This window comes from Syzygium oleosum, unplaced genomic scaffold, assembly GCF_021117445.2.
Source record: "Syzygium oleosum isolate NSW1041296 unplaced genomic scaffold, Sole_v2.1 Sole_v2.10, whole genome shotgun sequence".
Classification (NCBI taxonomy): Eukaryota; Viridiplantae; Streptophyta; class Magnoliopsida; order Myrtales; family Myrtaceae; genus Syzygium; species Syzygium oleosum.
Window position 1 is genome coordinate 5,043,786 of NW_026607494.1, and position 21,483 is coordinate 5,065,268.

At 41.1% G+C, this 21,483-nt stretch overlaps 2 protein-coding genes across 10 annotated transcripts; both read right to left on the minus strand.

Moving 5' to 3' along the window:
• Nucleotides 1–882: 882 nt before the first annotated feature.
• On the minus strand, nt 883–12,373 carry LOC115664989 (protein ZINC INDUCED FACILITATOR-LIKE 1-like). Of its 7 annotated transcripts, XM_056315139.1 has the most exons (18): nt 11,723–12,370; nt 10,798–10,838; nt 9,877–9,937; nt 9,654–9,756; nt 9,444–9,546; nt 8,934–9,038; nt 8,666–8,719; nt 8,513–8,575; nt 7,026–7,075; nt 6,861–6,936; nt 5,898–6,107; nt 5,539–5,626; nt 4,797–4,882; nt 4,584–4,691; nt 4,017–4,061; nt 3,838–3,926; nt 2,469–2,512; nt 883–1,792 (listed from the first exon to the last, which is right to left on the minus strand). In XM_056315139.1, exons 1-18 carry the CDS (start codon nt 11,892–11,894, stop codon nt 1,701–1,703), a joined length of 1,590 nt encoding a protein of 529 aa, XP_056171114.1. In that variant the 5' UTR covers nt 11,895–12,370; the 3' UTR covers nt 883–1,700. The 7 variants fall into 7 exon arrangements, with proteins under 7 accessions (XP_056171114.1, XP_056171115.1, XP_056171118.1 ...); XM_056315140.1 differs by lacking the exon at nt 8,934–9,038 and having other exon boundaries at nt 11,723–12,365; XM_056315143.1 differs by lacking the exons at nt 3,838–3,926; nt 4,017–4,061 and having other exon boundaries at nt 11,723–12,373.
• A 2,942-nt stretch (nt 12,374–15,315) lies between these two features.
• LOC115683330 (ABSCISIC ACID-INSENSITIVE 5-like protein 2) lies at nt 15,316–19,257 on the minus strand. 3 transcript variants are annotated; one of them, XR_008817318.1, is made up of 4 exons: nt 17,746–19,257; nt 17,574–17,645; nt 16,596–16,708; nt 15,316–15,657 (listed from the first exon to the last, which is right to left on the minus strand). XR_008817318.1 is itself a non-coding variant. In XM_030607827.2 (3 exons), exons 1-3 carry the CDS (start codon nt 18,583–18,585, stop codon nt 15,577–15,579), a joined length of 993 nt encoding a protein of 330 aa, XP_030463687.2. In that variant the 5' UTR covers nt 18,586–19,257; the 3' UTR covers nt 15,316–15,576. The 3 variants fall into 3 exon arrangements, 2 of the variants coding, with proteins under 2 accessions (XP_030463687.2, XP_056171345.1); XM_030607827.2 differs by lacking the exon at nt 16,596–16,708; XM_056315370.1 differs by lacking the exons at nt 15,316–15,657; nt 16,596–16,708 and adding an exon at nt 16,789–16,838.
• Nucleotides 19,258–21,483: the final 2,226 nt, after the last annotated feature.

A 21,483-nucleotide genomic window follows, 5' to 3' on the forward strand; every position in this document is an offset into this window, starting at 1 on the left:
TCATCCTTCCATCGATTCAAGTTAAGAGATAACATCGAATACTTTTATATAGTTCGGGGACTAAATTGAATACGTACCAACAGTACAAGGATTATATTGGACAAATTAAAATATTTGGGATCATATTGCATATCGAATTAAAGTTCAGGGATTACATCGAGCAAATTAAAAATTCAGAAACGACATTGCATGTTGAGCCAAAATTCATTCATCACTTGTGTAACTTTCCTTTGAAATTTGGTTGATTTTCTTTGGATTGGGCCGAGATCATGGGCCGTGTTCTGCTCGAGCCCACGATTGCCGGAGCCTAGAGGAACTATCGGAAATTTCTGAACCTAGTCGTAGAATTTGTCCAGGTGGGGGGAAGAGGAGAAGAAAGCCCGACGCTTCCCGACAAACGACGGCACGGCAGGCGCGAGCAGACCACCTTCTTCTTCCTCGTCATCCTCGATCAAAGAATCGCAAACGAGAACTGAAGCCCAAGCCCCGCCCCCGCCCCCCATCCCCATGGCGGAGACTACCCTTTTCATGAAGGCCCGCTTGCCTCACCAAAGACCATGCGGCGGCGGCATCCCCTTCCTTGTGGTCCGAGCTCTGAGCGCCGAGATCCGACCTTTGCTGCCGCTCCTGACCCGAGCCATCGAGACCTAGAAGCCATACCTCGAGTCCCTGATCCACGCGGTTTGAATTTTGGTAATTTTTTTTTAAACTAATTTTGGACCCCACTCTCTCTCTCTTAAGGTTTCAAATTTTCGAAGCGGGCTACTACCGGACCGAGAAACCTTAATTCTCTTCTTTCAATTTTACCATGTTGTTGCTGACTGGGAGACGTTTTACTAAAGTTTTGTCCTTGCAAGAAATAAAAGAAAAAAGGAACTGACCAGTTCCAAATAGACATAGAATCGGATTAGATCAACAAAATCGGTTCCAGGTTGTACAAGACAGGTTCTAGGTTCTTAAAAAAGAAAATCGAGTTCCAGACCTGAAACCCACCCACACTGAAACTGCTCGCCCCCTAATCATAAGCGGCACTATCGATAGCTATCGTGAAGTCATTAGGCAGTGCAACCCGAATTGCACGACGGTTCTCTTACAACGTGAATTAAATTTGTAGCCTCGTAGATAATAGGAGCCAAATGATGAATACCTCCCAAGAGAAGAAAAATTATAACCCCAAAAGTTGCACCAAAGATTCACAATCTTCTCGGATTCCTATCTCCCCTACCGTACGCTAGTGATATGAACAATGAGGAATGCAGTTTCTTCACGAGGGAAAAGAAAAAGATCGAAGGTCCGACGGCTACTCAAACTCTAAGCAGCTTCCGCTTGCATATAAGCTTGCATATATACCACGAAGGAGGCATTGGCTTTGCATATATACCAAGAAGGCAAAACTGGAAAGTTACGGCTGCCCGCAACAACGTAGATGAAAATCATGGAGGCAAAGAAGATACTCAAATACAGGAACTGCAATTCCGCTTGCTATCACATGAATGAATCGATGTGGCAAACAGTGAAAACACTGCACTTATACGCCTCGGATTGTATTTGTGCATCACGGAGCAAAAATGGGCCCATACTGTGACGCCGCATTACAGAGGCAAAGGTCTAACTTTGCAGGATATTAACCTATTACCGTATAGTTTTTATGTTTTGCGGTGCATGACGGCTGCAATGGAACACGGTATTGCCAAAAAGTGCTAGTCCTTTGGCTGAGCCAGAAAAGGTTTGAAGGTCATCAGCAATCCCAATGCCTCGATAACGTTCAGGAGGAAGAAAACCATGTGACTACCTGCATCCCAACAAAGTCATAGATTTCAGCTTTCTTTCGATGAGGAGAATTTTGAGAGCATAAATTCAACTTCAATCGATAAAGAAAATATAGAGAAGAGACTAAAAATAATGCACAGAAAGGATAGGCATGCGCGGTTATACTGATATGCAAAGGCTACGATAAGCATTTGATGCGAGTATAGCCAAGTGTGCATGTTTCTGTCTGCAAGGCTACCGGCTTGTTCAGAAACCAGAGTTGCGAAATGTGGTAGTTCAATCATTGCAGGTCAAGAGATTGGAGAACTAGGGGGTTGCTTCAGCCAAGAAAAACTTTTCAGATCCAAAAAAAATAGGTTCAGGTCACGGTAGCATTCTAACAAAATCAAAATCTGAAAGCATGACACCGAAGATATTGAACCGCACATCGCTAGTAGTTAAGAGAGCAAGCTAAGAAAGATTTTAAAGTCTGATTAGAAGTCAGAAGATTCCAATGTTTGGAAAGAGAAACATGCACCTCCTAATTCAGTACAGATCTTTTAGTAGTTCAACACGACTATATTAGTCGAATTGTCTTTAGATGACAGCCAATTGGTACCAGGAAACTTGCGCAAATAGACGATGCAGAGGATCACTTCTTTAGCTACTGTTAGACAAAAACTTCCAGATATTTGTAAGGTATAGAGAGTGGTCTTTACCGGGCAGGAAAGAAGCATTTTGACGCTTTTGTGCCCAAGAAAAGCTGCAGTTACACAAAAGCAATTAAAAGTCAGGAACTAAAACTTGTCACATAAGCCCTATCTTCAGCTGCTTCAGTTTCATAGTGATCTCAACGAGGCAAAAATTCACAGAGCCACAGAATGCATCCATTTAGCCTATTTACGGACCCACCACCAAATGATGGAAAAAACAATTTCAGCAAAGTCATTCTCATATGCAGCACATTGGCAAAAATTCGAAGTTGTTATTCACTAGTTAAATGGCTGGATGTCTGATGAAAGAAATTAGCAGCAGAGCTCTTATATAACTTTTTACAGATAAACCAGACAGCGATGTTTTAACAAATGACGGCATGAATCCAAGCAGAAACTTCAGAAGATGAAATCTCAGTTACATAGTCTTAATACAGATTCCATCCCAAAGAACACAAAATACTTGTCTATACTCACACCTGAATTAGCTAGACAATCAACTGGACCTAACACGCAACATGCTCAATTTAATTTGCAGATATTGCATACAAAGCATCCTGAAATTTCTAACTTTGCACATATAAACCAACTTGAAATGTCAATCCTTTCCCTATGACTAAGACAATTGAACAAATACAAGAAAATGTAACCTGCATCACTAGTTTCCTTTTCCTATTACGGAAGCATCTAGCTCTGAGATCATTAGGAGAGGGCGGCTGTGCTTCTAATAAGGCATGACCATATGAGGCCTTTGCCTGTACATTATTCAACTCTTTTTTTTTTTTATAACAACTATGTAACTTTCCATGCAATGGTGATTGATTACAACGTTGACCCGGATATCAATCAAAGGAAGTTTAATAATCTTCATGGAGAACCGGCTTGATTTAGATTGGGAAAATCATAAGAGTTATATAACCGTGTGCTAAGCACAATCTCTCTGAAAGTTATCCTCAAATGGTAGTATCTGCATATGTGCACAACTTGAAGTCAGTTTCATCTTATGCACGAATAAATCTTGTTAGTATTATCATAGTAGGTGTATTTGATAGTAAATTTTCTGCAATCTTGAGTTTCCTATCTTGTAACACCTAAATATAGTATAAATACAAATGTGCGGTCTCCAATGCACACGCGGTTTTCTTTCCAATCCTGCCGTTCATTATCAGAAATCTTGTGCATGAATAACAGGAAGTATAGATACTTCAAACTAAAAGACTACGAGTCCACTCTATTCAGGAAAATATACTTGCCACTGTCAGCCTGTTGACATTCCTCCCCCAAATTAAATTTATATATAGGCTTACGAGTAATTGGATTGCCAAGCATCCTAAAACAAGGGGCTCCAGGAGCTTATATTAATGAAATTTCTTACATTGAACCTCCTGCTGCTGGACCCATTGCTTTGAAAAGAGACATTGCAGACAGAGAGATACCATTTGCAGCTCCTCTCTGCTCCTGAGTCTAATCATTTTAAATCAGGATTATTCGAAGATCAGTCACAGTGGCATTGGGCTTGCCAAAAACTAAGCAATCAAAAAGAAAGAATATTACCACAGCTCTGTTTTGAAGTAGGAATAAGCCTGTGGTTATGGATACCTAATTTGCACAAAGAATGCCGAATAAGTGTGGCGTAGCAAGAAAGAGGATAAAACTCTTTCACATACATGGAACACAATACAAGTTCAAAGCAAGAATAAACAACAACTGTAACTTATACTTATCCATTACCTAAGTTAAGTAACATACATGAGCAAACCGCTTTTATTTTTCATTATAAGCCAAACTTCTAGGATGGAGTAACTATAATAGCATCATATCCTGCACTGCTGCAGAAACTGTCGATCGACATGAATCTAGAGTACAGATTACTTCCTGAAAAGCTAGTCATCTTCCTTCTATTCCTTACAATTATCATTCTTGTGCAATTAACCTCTCATGTTCCTTGTACTAACAAAGTAGATACTCCATAGTGAATTGATTACCAAAATTGGAGCTCGCTCTCTCTTCCCCCCCTCTCTTTCCAACACACTCAAATACCAACACAAACACATGCACGCACTGGCTCATGTGCACCCATAACAGTTGCAGCAAGAAGGTTCGAGAGCATGCTGAACTTACAGCAAGCACATTCTTCAGAATAGATGCTGAATCCACCAGTATTGTGAGAATAATGCCAGTCAGTGTAGCTATAAAGGGGTAACTTGACAGCAGAATTATGCTCAACACCTTTTATATGGAAAAAAAAAATACCAATGTAAGAGCAAGAAATAAGAGACAAATGTAGTACACCGTTTTTGGTGAAAAAAGTTGGAAAGTGGGAAGAAGGCATACAGCTCCAACTCGAGAAATTACAATTGGTCCACAAATCCTTTCCACTCGTGCGTACAGAAATAGCTGGAATAATAAGAGCCCAAAACCTAATATTTACCAAAGAATGGAAAAAAAATGAGATCAAATCCAAATCGAGTTGGGCTACATGAATTGTGCACCTATGTTTGCAAATATTGAATAGATTGGGAAGGAACAGATAGTAACAAATTTCATCCTAAAGGAACCACTGATCTCATTGCCATATATAAGGTCTCGATTTCTTATGAAAATAAGATTAGAAAGACGCGGCACTTAGGGGTACCAACGTGTGTACAGAGCCGACCTTCACAAAACGATCCAACTCCTATACAACAACCCTACTAGTTACCCTAAGATTGTAACATTCACAATTCAAATGCGGTACAAGACCCCCAGCTATGCCCAGATCAAACAAAAGACTATCAGCCTACAGATCAATAACGTACCCAAAATGCAGGATTGACAGGATTGAGCACGTCAGGTCCTAACTTATCTCATCCAGGGGTGTACAACTCAGACAGCTTAAACAAAGAAAAAACCTGCCTTGGCCTATGTCCAGTTCAAGACTCAAATTGACAATCAAATTTCCAACTAGATTTATAAAAAGGATCGTCTGACTGAAGGTTAAATAGGATGCTCCTCAGTGCCAAAATAAAATTGTTAACCAGATACAATATCTCACATGATCAAATAACTATTTTCATATAAATCTCTTCCTTTTTACCCGAAAGAGCAAGAATTTCACCGACATCTGCTGTTGAATAGCTCAATCCGCCAAACTTCCAAGGACTGATAGCCCATAGTGAAAAAATCTGAAGTACGTGGTTAACAAAGAATAGATCAATAAGCAAACACTGTGAATGACCAAGTATGATTATTATCGAAGAAAAATGTTCAAGATGACAGATTGTCAAAAGCACAATGGCTCTTTGCACCAGCAATAATTGACCAGACAAGTTGATTTTTCAAGATAGGTGCCAGTGGAAATGTTCCAGCTTTCCAGCTCAGAAATTTATGCCCATAGGTAAACAAAGACAAAATTGCAAACAGCATAAGAAAGGAACAACAATTTCAAACAAGTACCTCTGTATATGCCATGTCATGAAGCTGGAAAACACAATAGACAATTATGGATGACATTAATGGCCAATTTCTGAGAAGGCTCCAAGACGTCTGATGACTTCCCTCATTTCGCTGTGATTCTTCCTTTGAAGTTTTATTTTCCTCTGCCTCAAGTGCCTCGTATGGTATATCACATTCTTTGCTGTTTTCACCATGCATATGAAGGGTTTCCTGGGTAAATATTGGAGTTCTGAGTCACTTATTTGATCCATTCACTATACTAAGAATTCTTTGACATGAGAAGTAGTTGATAATTCGAAATGATAACATTTAAGGCCACACCCCTACCAGATAAAAGTTCCCTATAGAGAGCATATATTAGGACAAGTTGCACATTCAAAAAGATATGGCAGGTCAGATGCAAAAAATTTTCATTCAAATGAGAGTTGCGGGACAACTTTGCAAACGTCATGCTATATCATCGACCAGAAGCACCAAGAAAAAAATGTCGAAGAAAAATGAGATCATTATGTGAGTCACTGTAACTAGAATAGTGCACCATAATACTGTTGCCATTTGAGAATGATAGATTGAAGGATATTAACTAAACTATTAGTATAAAAAGAGCAGAGACCAGTGAAGATTCAATGCACTAGTGCTCCCTCGAAAAGTTTAAGTTTCAGAGATGTTTCAAATTATCGACCACCCAGAAGAAATTGAACTCACAACACTGAGTCTACTCTTTAGTTCTGCGATAAGAGAAGTAATGTAACCCCATACTTTCCAAATTTCTTGTACACTAATCCTTTCATGTTTATTTAGCATCTTTTTGCATGATACTTTCTAGATACTGAAAATTACCATGCAACAAAAAAATGATTGACAAAAGTTATGCACTATTCTCTCCAACATTCACATGATATGTGCAATTATGGGGCATGCAAAGGCCATATGAAAGGCTTTAAGTTTAATATAGTAACATACCGGGAGCCAACAAGCAACAACCATCACCCCCAATGAAAAAACTGATATCAAGAGACATGGTAAAAGGTACGGAAACCTACATTTCATTCATTTTGGAAGTCAGCAACGTCAAGTGACGAAAGGACAAACTATTATGGAAAGTGGAAATTGCAAACCATCACTTACCTCCCAAAAATGGATTTTTCGGGAAACACATTAGGAAATTTTTCTGCAGGCTGCAAAATAATTCATGCATATCATAGAGAAGGATGCAAAATAGTATTAAAAACACAACATTGGATGGGTCAAAGGATCCATAAAAACAATAGATGAGAAAGAGACCGCAATTTATAGAATAAGCATTGAATCAAGGAATAACTTAGCTACCTAGGCCACCTAAATGTAGATGACTGAGGCATCATATTAAGTCCAAATGACTGGTGACATGACAGAGGCTTCTCGAGTGAATTGACGTGGACCAGAGGCACATGTTAAGCCAACAAGTATGTCGAACCAGATGAACCGTGAAATCCAGGGAATAGCTTACAAGATATTTCTATAGTTCTCTGATACAATGATATAATTTGCTGTAAATCAGATTCAGTGTTTGATTGTTTCCACCGAGTAATTTCACTTTTTGTTATAGTGATGAGACTTGGAAACGGCTTAGTTGCTCTGCACTCCAGGCCCGTGGGAGCTTCAGGCCATCCTTGAAGAATGTAAACAAAAGCTTTCCCGGTCCAAAGCTATAGTGCTGGTCTACAGCCCACGCAAATCAAATCAAGTGGCGGACTGGATAGCCAAGACTCATAGCAAAAAAGCCCTGCCCCAAGATTGGCTCGTAAAGCTGCCATTACCTCTATGGGATCTTTTATGTTCAGAAACCCATAACTTATGTTATCCTTTCGTTAGTTAATGAATGAAATACTTTGCTTTTAGACCAAAAAAAAGAACCAGTGTTTAGTTAGTAGACGAATCCTCTATTGAAAAGATTTCAAAAGCTGCATTTAGCCCAGAGGGATCGCATCACAATGCGATCTCAGCATCTCATTTACATTCAAGGAAATTTACAGCAACCAGATTGACCGTGACTTAGATTTAGAATCAGTGTCTATAAGCGCGGACCAGTCGAAGAACCGGTCTGGCTTCCGGTTCGCAGGTCAATTGATTCAACCAGTCCAACCACCAGGTAGATAAGTTTTCCCATCATAGAACTAAATTATCTTATTTATATAACTATAGAAGTCATTAGACGAGCTGGGAGTTATTGCTATATCGATGAGGTCAAGGGTTCAATCCCTCTTGTTGACGTCTCTGCTCAATTTTTTAAGCCAGGTTTGACCGGCTCTTGACCACTCTGGTTTTCAATTTAAAAACCGGATCGGTCCGGCTCCTGGTTCGACCGGTTGAACTAGCCGATTGGGTCTGGGTTTAAAAACATTGTTCAGAGTAGATGATATCCCTTATTCTGTCAAATCATCAGTCCGAATGAATTTAGGAAGTGCAAATCTTCTAAATGTTAAAAAGGATCATTTTCTCATAGCAAAAACTCCGGGTGATATCATCATTACATACAGGTACGCAATTTGTGAGTTTTCAATCATGAAATCGTTTGCTAGTTATGTGCTTTGACCATGCATTCATGATCCATTTTAGTTAAGAAGAAACAGTACCTGGGCAAAATAACCCCCAATAGCCGGACCAATGACCAATCCAATACCCCATGATGTGCTAATCTGCAAAGTTATGCTTCATTCAGATTGCATCATACTCGCACTTGAAGAAGGTATTATCAAATAGAAACTCGGAGTGTGGAACTTCCATACAATTGACATCGCCAAAGCTTGATACTCTTTACGACAAACTTCTGAAGCGTATGCCTGGCAATGTAAAAAATAAATGAATGTCTATAGCAGTTTCTTCCACCATAATTCATCAGGCAAATCCAAAGACATCTCCAAACACCTTTAACTCATCATGCTTTCAGGAAGACGATAGAGATTCAGTGCGGAAACTAAAAAGCTAAGTGAATAGTGTAGTTTCAGAATGACTATCCCACATATGAGCATCAGACCGAGAAAAACCAACAAAAACCTGATAATGAAACATGCGTCGAGAGAAGGCGTGGGAACCTGTTGGCATAATGACAGCTCCCAACAGCTGTTTAGTACACAGATCACTGTGTACATCAACATGATGCCGCAAATGAACAGTTAGTTTCATGAGGACAAAATGGTAGCCAGCAGTCGTACAAATATGCAAATGGTCTAGGACTGATTTCTACTTTAAACTCCTTTTGTCCCATTATGAGATCTCAAGCTACTTCAAATGTTTATTGTTATCACAGTGACAAATAAAACGGATTGTTGAATTGTGAGAGTTTATGCATCAGATGGCCACATGAACTGACAACGCTTCACAAAAAGAGGTGTGAATCTCGAGTATAATGAGGTTGTGGCCCTCACAGCATTTTTCCCAGACCATCACTAGGCAGCAACGACAGCAACATTCTAAATTAGTTATGAAAACACAATGTACGACCTAAAGCACAGTTGGACTCGAGAGTATAGATATGTTTAACACGAAGGGTTAAGAAGAGTGTACCCTCATTGGGCCAAGTATGCCACACAAACTTCCTAGGAGAAACCTTGTGGAGACTGCCATCCAGAAGTTTGTGCTGAGGCCAAAAAGTGTGTTGAAAACCACCCTGATTATTGACCAAACCAAGAGATGGAACGCAAGATTATGAGAATATTCATTGAGCATGTGTCTGGGAAATTATACACACTAGAACAGATGTCTAGAAGTACTAACACTGTAACTGTACCGAATAGTATCACGGGCTTTCGGCCATATCTATCTGCTATCATTCCCCAGAGTACAGAAGTCAATGCTCTTCCAAACATAAAAGCAGAACCTTCGGGGAGACAAAATTAAATGGATTTGAATTATCCAAACAGAAATCTTGAACTACATAAAAATATTTGCACAAACAAATGCATATGAGATCGACATGAAGTAAATTGCAAGTGCTCACCTACATATCCAGCATAGAAGCCAATATCTTCTTCTCTCTTGGCTATTTTGAAGTCCCTTATCTGGAGAAGGTGAAATAGCAAGCTCCGCATTAGTAAAGCCTAAAAAGCTAAAATGAAGATTTTCAACTAAAATAGCATCTGGTGCAAACACTCGAGCTCATAGATATAGAATGGTCTGAGGCCAAAAGTCAAATAGAAGAGATCATCAAGAAATAATCTTGGTATTCATCTCATTTTGGATATGTGTCAATGAAACAAAGACCGAGGCTCTTTGGGTCCAAAGGACTGAAAAAGTGGAACTTGCTCCACCAACAGTATTAACATCTCACAGATCTTAGGGGGTTGGGCGAAGAACATTGACTTGCAGTGAACCACAGCCTTAATTAACAACCGCATATAAAATGCTAATCATTAGCACATCAGAAATGATATGCATGCCACCAAAGGGAATCCAACCTAGGTAGATTCATTGAGAAAGCGGGATTCAATAAAAGCTTGAATTGATAACCTTGCATTCATGTATCTAAACGTGGATTCCTTCAACATGCATGTTTATTCCCATATGCATATACAAGATCAAAGTCAAGTGACTGAAATCTAAGACATTAAAATAAGTAAATAAGCGTAGGTAAGGCTCAAAGAGAAAGCGAGCTTGAATAAAAAACTCGAATTGAAAACCGTGTGATCGTGTATCTAAACGTGGATTACTCCACATGCATGTTTATCTCCATACACAGATACAATATTAGAGGCGAGTGACTGAAATCTAAGAGATTAAATGAAGGAAATGCGCACGCGTTCTCATCCTCTGCAAATAACACCCAACTTCAGAAACTGAGACATTGATTTTCTAGAGCGAAACAAATATTATCAATTTATAATGATCAGTAAGTAAGCTAAGAGAGAAAATGATACCCTACCATGAAATACAGGAAAGGGAAAAGAGACGATATAGGCAAAGCTGCAAGAATCAAAAGGAATTACATTAGCAGCGAATGAAAATAAAACATCCATGACCATTATAAGTCCCACGGGCACATGATGATGCAAAGAAACAAGAACTGCAAACCGTTTTACAGTACTTGAACAGCTATTAAGTATATAAAAGCAGACTTCTCTTAGGCTAAGCACAGTAGTTTCTCTAATCCTCTGCACCAACAGACACACTAACGAGTCGAAAACCTCGCCTTCCCTTTGACCTCCTATTCCAACTAATACTCTTTGCCATCGCTTGTTTAATTTCCACTCCAATCTTTTCCTTCAGCATTTTCTCAATACAAGATATGGTCCACAAAACATTATCCACCCAGTGTAATCACATTCCCCACATTCATAAATATTCACCCCGACAGCCTAGCGTCCACTGATTTTTCCTGAAGTTACCGCAACAGAACAGGACGAAGACCGGGCCAAAGGGCCTCCCGACTTTGTCCCGAACATATATCCACAAAAATCAGCATCCTCGTCCGAGGCTTGACTGATACTTTGCACTAGTGTGAGCACTGTGATGTGAGCGTTGTTGAGTGAGATCAGTCATTTCAGTTCGCTCTAAGTCAAGGCGTGTCTCCTGGACATGATTAATCTGCGGACCAACTTCAGGCAGGACAAAACATCCGTTGTCGGGTGAAAGCGCACACAAATTTTTCGCTCATCCTCGTACGCACTCTCTTTTCCTTTAACGTGCAGCGACGACGAAACGCGACAGAATGGGCAGATACCAAATCAAATAAAAAAATACAGCGTCGAACTCCCACTGTCACGTCAGGCACACCCTCGATTTTTCTTTCGTTTCGTTCCGTTTCGCTTTATCGTGTACTTGAAGCAAAGAAGCACAACGATCGCGACCTGCGCAGAGGACGATGACCCAGACGTAGAAGAAAAGCTTGTATGGCACGCCGCGGTTCGTCTCCTTGAGCCGATCGATCTTGCATCCAGGACAACCCTCCCGGTACCGAGCCTCGACCTGAGCCCGAGCCCTCTCGGCCTTCTCCAGCAACGCCTCCGTGTTCTCCGCCATTGTTCGTTCTTCCCCCTCCCCCTCTTCGCTTCCCCTTCCCTCACGACGCTTCGCAGGCGACCAAACCACGAAGCAATGGTTGAGTCACAGATGGCCCGGTCCCGAAAGAGACAGAGAGAGAGAGAGGTTATATCGGTCACCACGTCTCATCAGTCACCACCGTGTTTCGTGAACCACCGGTCCACGGAAGGCAAAAGCGAAGAAGCGGAGGTTGCCGACGTGGAAAACATGCGAACACCTTCAATGGCGGTGGCGGTGGACCCAAAGCCCGTTGCCGCGCGGAAGCACAGGTCGCACTGTGGCCTACCTTTATACGCGATTCTGTCTGGTCCACCTACGGAAAAAAAGGGAGAACAGAGGACGTCACAGGAGCCGTCATCTAGAAGACTTCCATGGCCGCCGGCCCCTCCCCGCCCACGGAGGTAAAGCCGACGTAGAAGATGATCCCATCTTTATCTTTATGCGAGCTTTCATCCTACGCGCTCGCTCGTTTCCCTTTTTCCCCGGTTCTTTTCGCTTTTATTTAAGAGGAATAAAGCTATGCTATGTCGGTCAAAGGGAGACGCCAAAGTACTTCCGAGACTGTACGATTTCGAGGCCGGGCCTGGGACCCCGATGCAAGTGCCCGGGTCCATCGAGGCCGGTCCCGTGTCTATTGAGGCCGGAACCGTGACCTCTGTGGTCGTGCTCGGATCCCCGGCGCTTAGGCTCGGGTCCATCGAGGTCAAGTCTAGGACCCAGTGCCCGCTCTCTTATCTATCGAGACCAGGCCTGGATCTATCTAGGTCGGGCCCAAGACTCTAGCGCGCTTGCTTGGGTCCCCGACACCTGCGCCCAGGTCCATCAAGACCAGGCCCGGAATTGATGCCCCAGACCCCAAGTACACGTGCTCGAGTTAGGGTCCATCGAAGCCAAACCCGAGACCTTGGTGCCCATACTCAATTTCTCGGCTGCGCCTAAATAAGGTATGTCTATTTATGAAAATTAAATCAAATTTTCTTAACTAAACCACTAAAAATATTTTCCAATTCATTTTCAGGTTTCAATCAAATACTAGAAAAATATTGTTGTTTTCTTGAAAAATGATTTCTTGTAAAAACATTTTCTATAAGTAGTAAAGTTATGAAATTATTCTCTTGTTTTAATTTTTTTTTTTGGATAAATTTTGCTATTTTCCTTACATAATTTTCTTATCTCGTAATATTTCGAAGAGATTCGAACGAAATAGCTATGATCAGCACGGAAACTTTGACTTCCTGGGGAAAGACCTCACCGGAATAGAATTTCAATTCACTCAAGAGAATGAACCGTAGTTGGATTACAAATTTTCCATGGCTTCGAATTCAAATTTGATCTCCTTTTCATATGAAAATGCATCTCAAGTACACCGATTAGTACCTACGAGAGGATTAATGTCATATCCTCAAGGGGTCAGGATTTGGTACACTTGTTGGTACCTAGAAATCATGACAACTATCGACTGGGAATCCATTCACTACCGCCCCTCATACGTCCTCTTTGATCTTATCTCGATGAGATGCTTTGGGAAATTGAAAATAAGCATAGATCAGATCCGGAGATTTCTGAATATGTCAACCTTTCGAATGAATAGTACTTGATAGAGCTTGTGACACGGGTCGTGAGTGGGAACTTTGTGTTCCGACGAGATCAACGCGGGGCAAGACGAGTACCCGATCGCCCGACACCTACCAATTTCACGCTTAGCTTGTAGAAACGAAGTCTACTGCCAAGGTGGTTCGTACTAGGTCTGGGTGTCCAAACAGTCCATGATTAGCAGATGGGCGGGCCGGCTTTTTCTGTAAAATTAGCCCGGCCCGAGCAGCCCAAGCCCGTCTCGCCGGAACAGATAGGGGCCGCCCAACATTTTTTTCGGGCTTCCTCAAATCGGGCCGGGGTAGGCCCCATTTGGGGAAATTCGCAAAGAAGTCGACGGGAATGCTGTATTCCACGTGGAGCTTTTCGCTTGAGAGCCCAATACGTCTCAATTTCATAGAGCCGTTCACCCATGTGGGACAAGTCCACCGGCGTCTGATTGAAGAGATAATTACATAAATTACTCTTGAATTGTAACTCAATATTCAATGTCGTCCCTGAACTTTTGATCTGTTCAACGTGATCAATGAACTTTAGCCTAATGCGTAATGTCGTCCCCGAACTTATAATTTGTTTAATGTGGTGCCTCAACTTTCTGTAAATATTCAATATGATCCCTGAATTATATGAAAATCCATTTATAACGCAGGGACATTGCACATTGTACTGAAAAATGTTGGATGACATTGCACATTTGTTTAAAGTTCATAGACTATATTACATATTGAGTCAAAGTTCGTAGATCATTTGTGTAATTAGTCTCAAATTATGAACAGAAAAGAAGGTCCGTTCTCCAATGGTTGTCGAGATTATTATGGCAAGTATTGCGATTAACCTGGTCCAGGCACGATGGAGGCATTCGCAAAAAGTGGTCCATTGTCGTTTAGTTTCAGTAACTTTGACTAATAACGCACGTGCTATATTTATGTGTGTAAATCCCAATTCAATCAGAAGACATTGAAAGTCACTTACCATTGAACAACAAGTGAAAGTTCCGTTTGTTTCTCATAAAATGAATGATTTAAAAAACATGATCACTAGAATTTGTACAAATACTAGAATTGTCATAAAATAAATTATCACTAGAGATTGGTAAAAAGACTACAATTGCCATGAAACAAATGACAGGGACCTCCATTAAATTTCCCACAAAGTACAGGACCAAAAGTGTAAATTTTCGACAGAGTAGTCACTCAAATGGATTCTTTTATTGCAATGAGCAATTTCAATACACTATCTAATTTTATGTTTTTCTTCTTAATTGATGTATGATAAACGATGGGGTTGCAAGGTAGCATATTTGAGGACACCGATATATAGAGAACCTAGCTTTACATAGATTAGGTGCTATTCGAGAAGCATGAAATATAATGATGAAATGAGATAAACAAAATAAAATGCGTGTTTCTATTATAATGTTTCCTGGGGATGGGGAACTAAGGGAAAGTATAGCACACATCCTACTTGTACAACTCAACTTTTGTACCATATTTCTTTTTTGGCGGGGTCAAATTGTACCATATCTTTTGAAAAAAAGTAAATTGGGTACTTCTGGCGATTCATTTTGTCCAAACTTAATATATTTCGTAAAGATAAATATGAATATCTCGAAAACTGACACGACTTAATATGTATTTTTGAAAAAAAGAAAACAGGTCAGATTTAAGCTGCTTTTACAGCTATGCGAATGACGCGGCATGAATTGTCATTGTCTTTCGTGCATGATTTGCAAAGATAATAAAGATTGCAATCTTCTGCTCAGTTTTGTTATCTATGCAAAGTACATAGAACAAGCCTGCTCCAAACAAAGGAGAAGTTTTGTCATCTATAATGCTGCAAAAACTGGGCTATCATAATTAATGTACATACAGTAAACACCATAGAAGGACACCAAAGACAATTAGAACCGGCAGAAGAAAATGCGCAATCCTAGAAGTACGAACTGCAGTCAGCAGAGCATCGAAGCATCGACTTGAAATAATTGAGGAGATCGACGTGCTGAAGTCAGTCAAAGAAACAACAGAGGTTAGGCCTAGTCTCATCCCTAGCAGTCATGTATGGTACATTGTTAAAGTGGGGCCGAACTAGTTCTTCGGAGCTGATTCTTCGGCTCGGCAGGAGGTGTGGATGGCAACACTTTCTCTGCCTCCTGCAAAGGGAGAGCACATCATGAAAGGGAGAAAACAGAAATCTTGAGAGCTCAAGAAAACCGGAAACTTGAGTTTTACAGGTGAAAAGTGGCGGGTGCATTCATGGTGTTCACATTACAAGCGTTCATGGAAACCAGGAAAGCAAAGCAAGATAAAATTATTTCACAGATCATAGAAAGAAGTGAAACCATCTCATTTGCAGCAACCAACATCCAGTAGCAAGTCCAAGCAAGATGTTACTTTTTGGTGCAGCCTCAAGGGGATGAACATCAGATACGTGTTAAATGCTTGTCTATCTAGAGCATCGACTTTACCTGATTGTCATTACCACAACGGCATCACTAAATAGACTATCGAGCAATACAGAGTCTCCATATAGTTATTGCAGCCCTTAAATGATCAGAATAGAAGAGAAATATAGTTGTCTGAGATGTTGCTCAGCCTCCAAGCCACAGGGATGGCGAACGAAATTTTGAGTAGTAACAGTTGCAAGGAGAAGCCATTGGATGGCTAAAAGCATCAACGTGGTTGTGCCAATAAGTAAAACTGAGTATCAAAACTACTCTATGCAATTTTTTTCGAATCAACTCTCGGCCAATTTTAGCTGATAGGAGCGAAAACTGGAACATTTGGAGGGTTTTGCCACATAGGTTTCCATGAGGAAACTATACCATTGCCAGGTTCTCTCTAAGATCCTAATTGGAGTACCATCTTCGAATGTTTTCAGAGTCTAATGACTTAAATAAAAGGAACAAGTGTCGAAACGTGGATTGCTAATGACAAGCAGTGTTCTCCGCCTTATTAACATCTGAAAGTGCTGTCATCGATATCAGTTTCAGTACTTTTGGACTTTGGAAGCATTATGAACTATAGCAACAAAAAAACACAGCCGAAATTGCAGTATCCTGAAAATTAAGGATGCACCATGAGAGAGTACCAAACAGAGTAAAAACCAGTTCTGGCCACAGAACAATATAGTACCAGATAAGGAAAAATGTATCAATGCCTTGTCACTGCAACTGAATGCTCCTCTAGAATAAAATCACTCATCTGGAAAAGAGAACAAAATAGAAAAGAGAAACTACCTATCTGGACATATCTTGACAGAGTAAATGACACAAGTCACAAACCTATCTGATGGAGGAATAACTTAGACAATTGACAGAAAATGATTTTCCTTCTGCAGTAGCAATCTAAGAGCAATTAATCATCCAAAATAACTTGGACTCCCAATCATTATTGGAGAATACCACAATAACTAGGTTTTGCTACAAAGTAATTATTACTGAAAATTAAAATTCATAAAAAGTAAGGCACCAAAAGTATAGTTTTCTCATTCTTTGTTCTTCTTCAAGCATCAAAGTCGTGGGGAAGGAGAAACTGACCTTTCGACTCCATTTGTTTTGCGGAAAATAAATGATTTGGAAAACATTTTCCTAAAAACGATCACTTGTATCGCCTGTAGAATGGTAAACACTATAATGGGTGTAACAAATTAGAGTGTTTAGGGCTGTAGATCAGATCCAATTATCTCTTTCTTTACCCAATACAGCCTTTTGTTGTACCAATAAGTAGGGTGTTGTATAGTCTAGTTTTCCCCATTCATAGCAATATGTTGCTTGATATGCATCATTGCACGCATTAATCGCATGATCGACCAAAGGCTCGACAATGTGATTCAAAAACCGTAATCAAGATGGACCAGACTGACAAATACTTGTTCTATATCAAGTATTGTTCGATTTCGCCATGTCTCAATTTCATCAATAACAGGGTTCACATATCAATTTATGCTATTGCCTATCACTTAACATGTTAAATTTAAAGGACTAAGGTGGCATAAAAGGCATTGTTATTGTCACAAGGATTCACCACAAATAGTGCTCAGTATTAAAAGACAAGACAATGAACATACCAGCTTTCTTCTTAGTCTTTCGTTTTCCTCCTCTAGGCGGGAAACCTTATTCTCCAACTCTTGTGTATATGCCTGTCCAACATCATAAACATCTTTTAGGATCACATCAAGCATTGAAAGCATCACAAAACAACTCTCTTCTTAGTAATCACATCTCAGAACCAAGATTGACCTCCTTCCTCGCACGAGACCGAGCCGCAGATTCCCTGTTCTTAATCATCCTTTTTTGCCTCCTCTCCACAGTCTTCTCCACCACATCTCCTGGGGCAACTCTTTTGCGCCTCGAGGTCGGGGTATCCGATAATGTGCCCAACAGGGAGGAGGGCGATACAGTCATCTGCGCCGCATCCCCGAATGCCGAATCCAGAAAGGGACTCGCGATGATTGGGACGGGATGCTGGACCACATGGTGGCCTGGAATGAAGACCGGCACCACGTTTTGTTGCGGCTGAACTGAAGGGAGCTGGTAATGCATCCACTGAGCACTTTGAGGACCGCCACTATTCACAGAATCAACCCCTAAAACATGACTCCCGTTCATGTCGATCACGGGAGATTCAGCCACCACTCCTGCCTTGTGCAAGAAGTCCTCAAGTGTCATCTCACCCAATGAAGGCTTTGGATCTTGGTCACCAGGACCGCTATCCTTCTTCTTCTTCTTACTCTTATCACTACCATCATCAATCTCGCCCTGTTGAATATCTTTCCACACCTCATCGACAGTCTTCTTGCTGAGAGCCCTCGAGAGCGTGTAGCTCGGCTGCCTCTGCAGCGGCGCGAGTAGGCCGGATTGCATACCCTCGGGGTCGGCAGCGCCCGCATTCGGGCCTTGATTGGCCTCCACACTCCACACGCTCTTGAGAAGCTCGTCCAGATTCATGCTTCCCAGCGGTTTCCCCAAACCCCCCAGCTGGCTTTGGACCTCATCGAGCGTGAGGCCGTAGAGAGAGCCCTGCCTCGACAGCGGAACCGCGCCGCCGCCGAAACCACCCCCTTGAGATCCCATTCTCATGGAGCCAGATTGCGAGACCTACCTCGTATATGATCTGAGGGCATTGCTTCGAACGCTTCAAACCAGACGACGAATCAGCGCACACCCTTTTGCGAATCTGGAGCGGCGCCGGCGCCGGAGCGGAAAAGGAGCGATCTTGAGATCCACTTCAGCTCCGGCAAGCAAAGAGCAGAGAGAGAGAGAGAGAGAGAACAAGAAAAAAAAAAAAAGCAAACTTTGCACAGATTTTCGCATCAGCGGCGACCAGTGAGTGATCGGCAGGCGAAATCTTGGAACCCCAGAAACGGAGAGAGGGAGAGAGAGAGAGAGAGGGTGTTAGGGTGCTGTCGTCCCAATATTTTAAGCCGGAATCCTCGTACTATGCAGAGATGGAATTTATTCCCGCTGTCTATTCCGATGCCCCCACTCGAGAAAAGGAGAAACGAAAAACGTGGGAAGCGAAGGAGAAGGAAGGAAGGAAGGAAGGAGGAGGAGGGAGGGGCTCCAGATGCGGGTAGAGGAAGAGAAAAGGGAGGGAAGCTTTGCAAACAGATACTAAAACAGTGACGAAAAGGAAAAGGAAAAGGAGGGAGAACCGAAACCTGCCAAAGCGAAAAAGAGGTAGAAAAGAAGAAATCTTTCCCAGAAAGCGTTTGAGGAACCCAGATCGCCAGGTGATGCTATCTGGCGTGCGCAAAAAAGGCTGGATCGCTTGGAATCGGATCGGATCGGCCTGAAATCGACTGTTCTGTAGTGACCTGCTTAATTTTTTTGAACCGATCCTTGATGGGCGGTTTTCGGTTTTACGGTGAGAACCGCCTATTCAGATTATACTCACCAATAATGTCATCTCTAAAATATATTAAATTAAGAGTAAATTTAATTTTTTAAATATAAATTACGTATAAGAGAACGGTTGATTGAAAATTTTATTAATTTCTTTAATTAATTACTTAATAAGAGCCAAAGAGCGAAAGAGATAAAAGGAAAAACAAGAAGAAAAGAACAAGGGGACCCCCCCACTGTCTAGAAGGGAAAACCTCGAACTGTCCCGAAAAGAACACCTGGAAAAAGGTCGGACCCCCCCAAATGGCGTATTCAGTGCCGGCGTTGCATTCGTGAAATCCGAGATTCGTCTGGAGAAAGGACGAGGGAGGGGGAGTAGAGAGGTGTGTAAAATAATTTGGATAACATCTTCCAACTTTTACGGGCGGAGGAGGTTTCTGTCGGAAAGAGTTTTTCGCCTTTTTTACGTCGGGCTCGGATCCAACTCGGCGGCCCGTTTAAAGCTTGTTCGAGAGAAACGATGTGCTCGAGAGGGGAATATCTCGCCTGGAACGGATCGGCCCCCGCATGCTAGGGTTCGAGACCAGAGCACCGTGAGCCCGGATCTTTGGAGTAGAATATGGCGGCCATGCCGTGGATGGTCGGGCCAACCTCCCTCCTCTGTTGAGCATCCGACAATACTCCGGCCCCGCGAGGCTTGTGGAGGACAAGGCCTACCGAGTACAAGTGAGAAGATGACCGCCTAAAGGACGGACGACCACGTTGGTCCGGTTCTCGAATATCGATCCTGCTCCCGATTCCTAAAAGTGGAACCGATTCCGGACGGTCCGGTTTCTGTTCTAGGGTGGAACCGGACCGACCGGACCGATAAATATATATTTTTCTAATTTTTTCATATATATATTTATTTTTAAATACATATATTTAAATAACAAAAGAAGCATTTGATAGTTCATTTTTATTCGTTTCCAATGGGACCAACCCAAAAATGCTTTCATATATTGGTCCTGAAAATGTTTTCCGATTCCCTCTTGCCTTTATCAATAAGTGATTGGACTACCGAGGGTTCGCAACACTATTTGGAGAGTACGCTGACAGGGATATAAAAAGGTAATGATACTAACCTAAAATATTAGTCTAACAGCTTTTACTATTTGACGGCGATCGAGATCTCTCCACGGTTCCTTCTCGAGCACGAAATGCGCAGACTAGGTTTGGGTGGATGACGATGATTTAACTAAATGCAATAATTTTTATGGTAATTTTTTCTCTTTAATACTCAAGCCAAATATCAATAATTCTAATACGATTACTTCTTTTGTCCAATATTACTGACTCAATATGGAGATAAAGAAGAAATTTTTCATTACTTTTATGCTCGATATGATAACTTTATTTTCCACGAAAAATAAGATTTATACACAAAACAAAAGCTTCATTTGTAAGTATCTAATCTTGAATGGAGATTATCTAAGGCTTCATCTATAATGCATTCAATCTAAATCATTTTCTAGATATTATTTCGCAATCATGATTAATCTAGATCCATCGACATATGTAAGACCGAATAATCACGAGATGAAATGAAAATTTGTTTTTAAATCATAGAGAAGTGTATCTAATAGCCAAACAAACTTAAGGTTATGCTTTTTTTGGGATGACTCCTTGTATGGTTCCTAGACTTTTCTTAATGTTCAATTTCGTTTCTAAATTTTTTTTTATTCAATTTAGTTCTCAAATTTTTCAAAATCCGCATAATGCAGTCCTACTATTACATACACTGCCAAATCACGTGCTTTTTCTGCCTACATGAATTGCCAACTCATCATTCCGTGGGCCAACTCATCTCGTGGGCCCTTCTATTGAAGGACGTGGAGGCATTTGAACTCGGCGATTGGATACATCGGATGCCAACTCGGACACTTAGGGTGCGCATGAATACCATTCGTTTCAGGAACTATTTTCGAACGAAATGATTTTTTTATTCATGTCCGGAAACAATTTTGAGTATTTGAAGGCGTTTGATAAACCGACCAAAATTTCTATTCCTAGAGTAGAAAAGAACATAAATGCGTTTGATAACTACACAAAATTTCTGTTCTCAAATAATATTTTAATAATATTTTGAATTAT

Excerpts from the sequence above, each read along its gene's own strand:
- LOC115683330 (XM_030607827.2), bottom strand. The coding sequence starts at position 18,585 with ATGAGAATGGGATCTCAAGGGGGTGGTTTCGGCGGCGGCGCGGTTCCG. Across the intron at positions 17,646-17,745 it reads GGTCTCGTGCGAGGAAGGAG|GCATATACACAAGAGTTGGA; the intron begins GTCAATCTTGGT and ends GATGTTGGACAG. Across the intron at positions 15,658-17,573 it reads AAAGACTAAGAAGAAAGCTG|GAGGCAGAGAAAGTGTTGCC; the intron begins GTATGTTCATTG and ends CTCCCTTTGCAG.
- LOC115664989 (XM_056315139.1), bottom strand. The coding sequence starts at position 11,894 with ATGGCGGAGAACACGGAGGCGTTGCTGGAGAAGGCCGAGAGGGCTCGG. Across the intron at positions 9,039-9,443 it reads GCATACTTGGCCCAATGAGG|CATCATGTTGATGTACACAG; the intron begins GTACACTCTTCT and ends GTTCATTTGCGG. Across the intron at positions 3,927-4,016 it reads TACTTCAAAACAGAGCTGTG|ACTCAGGAGCAGAGAGGAGC; the intron begins GTAATATTCTTT and ends TAAAATGATTAG.